The sequence below is a fragment of the Barbus barbus genome (genome assembly GCF_936440315.1).
Source record: "Barbus barbus genome assembly, chromosome: 27".
Lineage (NCBI taxonomy): Eukaryota > Metazoa > Chordata > Actinopteri > Cypriniformes > Cyprinidae > Barbus > Barbus barbus.
This window is the reverse complement of record NC_136755.1, coordinates 11,711,729-11,718,145: the sequence shown is the minus strand read 5'-3', so window position 1 is coordinate 11,718,145 and position 6,417 is coordinate 11,711,729. Positions and strand designations below refer to the sequence as shown.

Below are 6,417 nucleotides of genomic sequence, written 5' to 3'. Positions count from 1 at the left end.
GATGTATGCCTTATATAAGTGAACATTAAATATTATAAAAAATATTTTTGATTTATATTATATTATTCGTGCAAACATTTTATCTTAACATAATTTAGGCCATTTCATTAGCCTATCTAGACTTAAAACTATTCACATTATTTGCCAATTATTAATCATATACTGCACTGACTACATATTTGTAATAGTTTTGTTGTTGTTGTTGTTGTTCCTTTATGTACCTGTAGAGGGCGCATCTTTAGCTCCATGGTTACGAAACGGCGTTCCTCCAGATTTCCCGTTTGCAGCTTTAGCATAGAGAATAGACACAAAACTGTTTTTAGCTTTTTAAATACGTTAAGATTCATATCCCTTGAGATTACATTTTTAACTAATACATGTATATTGGTTTCTAGTAATCATGAGCCGTACTCCTGATGCAAGAGCGAGGTAAAAGTTGTCCAGATTTGTTTTGACGGTTGGGAAGCTAGCTACCCAGCTAACGTTAAGCTAAATTATACAACGTTAGTTCATATGAGGGCGTGTTTTATAATATTATTGACTGTAAATGCATAAGAAGAACTTCTATCAAAATATTAAAACAAAAACTGCATAATTATGTGTAACCGAAATGTAAAATTGCTAACAGTATAGCATGTTTGCACATTTCCAAGATACGAGAGGATAAAAGATGCTAACGTTACATATGAAGCATCCTCAATTAAAGTGTATTATTAAGACATGTCTGCTTAGTTTTGTATTATAATTTCTCATGCCATATACGTTGGTCGAATTTTTTGACAAAAACAGGCTGCGACAGAAAACTGCATTTTTACTACCTGAAGGAATATACATCATGATATTTGCACTGTAATAACTAACTGTTTCTCTCATGCACAATGACACATAACCCTTTTAACATGCTGATAGAAGGCAAAACCTGTAGTATAATTTATATTAACAACATTACCTCAGTCAGATAATCTTAATTTTTCTTTGTTGCACATTACAGAGACACCCAGACCAAGCAGATCCAAGAGAACATCACCAATGTTGAGAAGCACTTTGGAGATCTCTGCCAACTGTTTGCGGCTTACGTTCGTAAAACTGCACGACTTCGGGACAAAGCCGACCTTCTGGTTAAAGAAGTTGGCCTTTATGCTGACACAGAGACACCGAACCTGAAACTTGGATTGAAGAATTTTGCAGATCATCTGGCCGAGATTCAGGACTATCGACAAGCAGAAGTGTGTTCAAAATCAAGAAGGCTTACTTCAGCATATTTGTGTTTCCAACTAACATACTAACACATACTGTTGTTCACAGGTGGAGAGGATGGAAGTGAAAGTTATAGAGCCTTTAAAAGCATATGGGAATATTGTCAAAACGAAAAGGGTAAGGCTTTTCACTATAAGCCCCTCAGATAGAAGGATTTATACTTTATAGTTCAAATATACAAATGACCTTCTCCCAGTGATCTCATGAGGGCAGCATTGCATCACATTCTGAGTAAGCGTGATGTACAGTGACTGTTGTCATAGGTCGAAACTTAAGAACTAGAGTGCTCTTTCTCTACCAACCTTTTGTGATTTTATCAAATTTATGTACAGGAGGACCTGAAGCAGACACAGATGGCACGGAACAGAGAGGCCAAGCAGATGCAGCAGCTTGAAAGGATGAGGCAGAAAAACCCCTCAGACAGACAGATTATTGTATCCTACGGTCCAATGTTATTATTTATTCTTTTGCTGAAAATACATAGCTGTTAAGCAGAAGAGTAGGTCTGACAGATTTTACATTCAAGATGCCGCAGCTCTCAAATTGTCCTGTAAGTTAGGGCTGTCAATCAATTAAAACAAATTAATAGATTTAAATGCATGATATGTTGTTTAATTTGTCAAAATGAATTCCATACATATCAATATTTGCTGAGAAATCCCCTAAATAGAGATTTAAGACATTGTGTCAGATGAGTACAGTAATGAATAGATGTATAAAAACGTTCCATTAAAAGTCAGTTACGTCTGCAAGTTAAAATGTTTTTAAACATATTTACAATATCTTTAACTAGTATAACTCAAAATTTCTGCATATTGCTGCATATTTGCGTAAGGTTCTGAATTAAATGTTTAGTTTTTTTACACACAATTTTTAATTCAATTAACAAGTATCAACATCCCTACAAGACATTTTAATGTCAATTAATCTGAAAGATACTTGTTGTAAACCAAATCACAGATTTACCTTAACAGCCTCTCTCAGTCACAGGTGGGACTTGTGTGCAACGAATTGTAATATTGTCTTGAAACTACTTTTAATTAATTTAGTTATAATCAAGTAGGTCCAACCTGATGTGAGTCCTCTTATTTTTCTCAATTCAAAACGTCTTGGTGAGCTGATAGAATCAAATCGTGTATGTCTGCTTCTTGAGACCATTTTGTGCTTTACATTTCTTTGTCTGTTGTGTCACGAAAGGCTGAGAGTGAACTCCAGAGAGCCACAATGGACGCCACACGCACGACTCGCCAGCTGGAGGAGACAATAGATGACTTTGAAAAGCAGAAGATTCGTGATATCAAGGTCCTTTAGACTGCACGATGACTTATTTTATTTGTGAATGGATAAAACAACCTTTAATATTATACTGTATATTATACAAAAATAATATAAAGTATATTTCTATATTATTACATAAATATAATCTAATATAATACGAAATTCAAACAGAGTCTTTGAAAACGTTACTGTTTAAAACTAAACCCACATTTAAGTCAAAACCTTTTTTTATTGCATTTATTTATTATTGCAGGATGCATTTAATTAATTAAAAGTGACAGTAAGAATATTTCTGATGATACACAAGACTCCTATTTCAAATAAATGCTATAGTTTTGAACTTTTTATTCATCAAAGAATTCAGGAATAAATGATTACCATTTCCATGAAGAAATTAAGCAGCACAGCTGTTTTCAATATGGATAATTATAATTCAGAATAATGTCTGTTCGGCAACAAATTAGCCTATTAGAATGATTTCTGAAGGATCTTATGATGCTGAAGAATGGAGTAATGATGCTAAAAATTCAGCTTTGCCTTCACAGAAATAAATTACGTGTTAAACAATATTCAAACAGGAAACAGTTCTTTTAAATTGTAAAAAATATTTCACAATATTACTGTTTTTATTGTATTTTGGATCAAATAAATTCAGCCTTGATGAGAATTAGAGCGAGTAAGATAATTACACTTTTCCATACATCAAATCCTCCAAAGCTACTTCACAGAAATGGTTATTTAGACTGATGTTCTCATGTGTTCTATGCAGAAAATTCTCGGTGAATTTGTAACAGTGGAGATGGCATTCCATGCCAAGGCTTTGGAAATTTACACAACTGCCTACCAGCACATTCAGAATGTCGATGAGGAAGGAGACGTTGAGGTGAGCGCTCTGCACCAGCACCGCTGCACTGGCAGTCCTGCTGGTTCGAGCTTGTCTGTCTTAATGTCTAATCAAATTATATTCTTTTTCCTCCTGAGATTCCCATGCTGTCATGATGAAAGCTCTGGTTGCTGGGGTATAAGGCCTCCTCCAATCCTGATGCTAAAAGAACCAGAGAGGCATCTTGCAATGCATGTTCAGTCAGCTGTGAAATGTTCGCAATGGCTAATGCATTTATTTATGAATTCATATTCATTTTTCTCAACTTTGTTCATATTTCCTTGACTTGCCGGGGAAGAATATCGCATGAATATTATTTCATCAGGAATTTTCTGGGAAACGTTTCCTCGTTCTTCTGAACTTTGCCTGTAATTGGATGTGTAAACTTGTAATAGTCATATATTGGCACATGGTAACAGGTTTATGAAGACACAGCTAGAGCATATAGAGATAGGTCATAAATATTCTTCCTGTAATATTTAACTGGAGTTAATAAAGTTGAGGTGACAATGTTTGTTGGCACACCCTCAGCAGGACGGTGTGTGTAAATGTTTTTCCCCAATCTAAATAGCATGGTTCTCTGTTGCTACAACACACTATGTGGTACTAGTTTGTTGACTCATTTCTCTTTTTAATGTATCTTGTTTAATGTCTCTCGGCTGTACTCGTTATTGTTTTATTATGTGGGGGATTAGGAGATGACATTAGGTTCCTGGTGGTCCATATGTAGAGTAGTCTACAGACCTCTTTTTTTTTTTTGTCTTTTTTTTGTCTTGACAGGTGTTCAGGAACTCACTGCACCCCCCTGATTACCAGTCTCGATTAGAAATAGTTCGTGCCAATTCTAAACTTTCCCTAAATCGAACTGGTACATCAATGAGTAAATCAGGAACAATGCAGGTTAGTGCTTCCCCATATCTTGTGTTACAGATAAAATGATTTTCTGTTGTTATTAATTATGGATTATTAATGTTATAATCAATGCATCATATTCAAAGAGAACTTCTACTTCAATACAGTTCATTAACTATTGGTCCCGAAAAATGACACCTAATGTAAAATGGCTTAATATGCTTTAAATACACACATTATATTCAAGACTGTCTTCATAGCATATATCTTTGTGGATTAATACTTCTTTTTGATGTTAAAATGACACAAAAGAAGATATTTTTGAAGAATGTTGGTAAGCAAACATTTGCTGGTCATTGACTTTAGTAGTATGGAAAAAATACTATGGAAGTTAATGAGGACCAAAAACTGTTTGGTTGCCCGCATTTAAAATATGTTCTTTTGTGTTCAGCAGAAGAAAGAAATTGATATAGGTTACAACTTGAGGGCAAATAAATAATGACAATTTTTTGGGTGACCTATCCCTTTAAGGCCCATTCATACAAGAACCAGAACTGTAAACATAATAATAATCATAACTGTATTAGTGTCCACACCAAAAGAATATAATGCTCTGTTTATTCTAAGAGTGTGCTGCAGTTTTGTCTTCTGCCGCTTTAAATGCTCAAGCTCATTAAAGGGTGGATTCTGATTGGCTGCCAATGTTTTTTTTATCGCTGGTTAGCTGGAGGAAAATCATTCTTAAAGTGAATCCAATGATTTTGGCCCTCTGTGTCATTATTGTTATAGTTGTGATGTGTTCTCACAGAATTATAATTTTATGAACAGCCCTTTAGTTGTGTCTCGTATCCCAAAACTGAGATTTTTTTTTTTTTTTCTGGTGTAGTCAAGAACGTCTAGTAGACAGAGGAAAAAGGATGATGAAGAAGATGAGGATGAGGAGGAAGATGAGGATGATTTAGAGGAAGTGACTGATGATGAGCATTAAAATATTTTCTTTGCCATTTCGTCAAATATTTTCAGACAGTGACGTTCCTGAACTGTATTTAAGAGTGTTTGAAAGGAGATGAGAGATATTATAAAACTAATTTGCATCACCAGCAATAAATTTGATGTAATGATAGCTCAGTTATGTTAGGTAAAGGTGAGTGTGTGGTTAGTTGTTGGCTCTCTTGTAAATCATATACTTTAAAATTATATATATACTGAAAACACATTCAAAGAGAGTGTAACTTTTTTTTTAAATATGATTTTAAATCTCCCATTATGTTTTTTGTGTGTACAAAGTGCCAAGCAGTTTATGTGGTCAATATATTTGGTTAGTATGTGCCTTAGAGCATTTTGGTTTACCAATAAAGCTGGCTCTTGCTTTTGCATAATAGCCCATTTTCATGACCTCAAACGTCTCTGTGTGTATTTGTCCTTCTGTTTACAGAGTGTGCATACCGAAACACTCACTGTACGTTATACACACAAACAATAGTGAACCCCTGGAAGTTGACCCACCCTGTGAACGGTGTCTCATAGCTTTTGTATCAGTCATGAATGAGTCAGAAACAGAAACCAGTACTGCTGGTGTAATTATGACTTGGAGCAAAAGTGTTGAAGACACATAATTAACATTGAAATGCATGTTTATGGAATCACTGTATGAACCTAGAACCATGTCTGCTGAAAAAAAAAATGGACAGGCAATTTTTTTCTAATCAAATGCATGCATCTCAATTATCTATACAATATATTCACACTGTTTAGCATTTGTGAAGATTTCACTAATTTAAAATTCTAATTGGATGCACTTTTGGATTGTGGTCGTTGGGCTTTGTCTCCAGGTGTGAGGATACATGGCGTTTCGTGACAGATGCACAACGTAGCCATTCATTCAGTGGCATTGAGGATGACAATATCTGAGGAAAGGATTCCCTTCTCACCCGTATGACTCATCTTTTACAGAGGCCTTAATGGGAACCAGTGTGTGTTTGTGTGCGCTGTAGCGCCTGACTGTACTGAATATTAACATGATGGTTGCCTCGCAGCGGTTTAAAAAAAAAAAGAACATAGCTACAGCATGAGTCAGAGAGAGAGAGGTGCTGTGGGCTCTGGGTAAATGTTCCCCAGTATATACACTCTCTCCATCCATCAAGCAG

The 6,417-nt window shown here is 35.1% G+C and overlaps 1 protein-coding gene across 1 annotated transcript; it reads left to right on the top strand.

Moving 5' to 3' along the window:
- The first annotated feature begins 252 nt into the window (after nt 1-252).
- LOC306847175 (CBY1-interacting BAR domain-containing protein 1-like) lies at nt 253-5,669 on the top strand. The gene is made up of 8 exons (XM_079380983.1): nt 253-429; nt 992-1,226; nt 1,306-1,374; nt 1,590-1,691; nt 2,455-2,559; nt 3,305-3,418; nt 4,199-4,318; nt 5,157-5,669. Exons 1-8 carry the CDS (start codon nt 401-403, stop codon nt 5,256-5,258), a joined length of 876 nt encoding a protein of 291 aa, XP_079237109.1. The 5' UTR covers nt 253-400; the 3' UTR covers nt 5,259-5,669.
- Nucleotides 5,670-6,417: the final 748 nt, after the last annotated feature.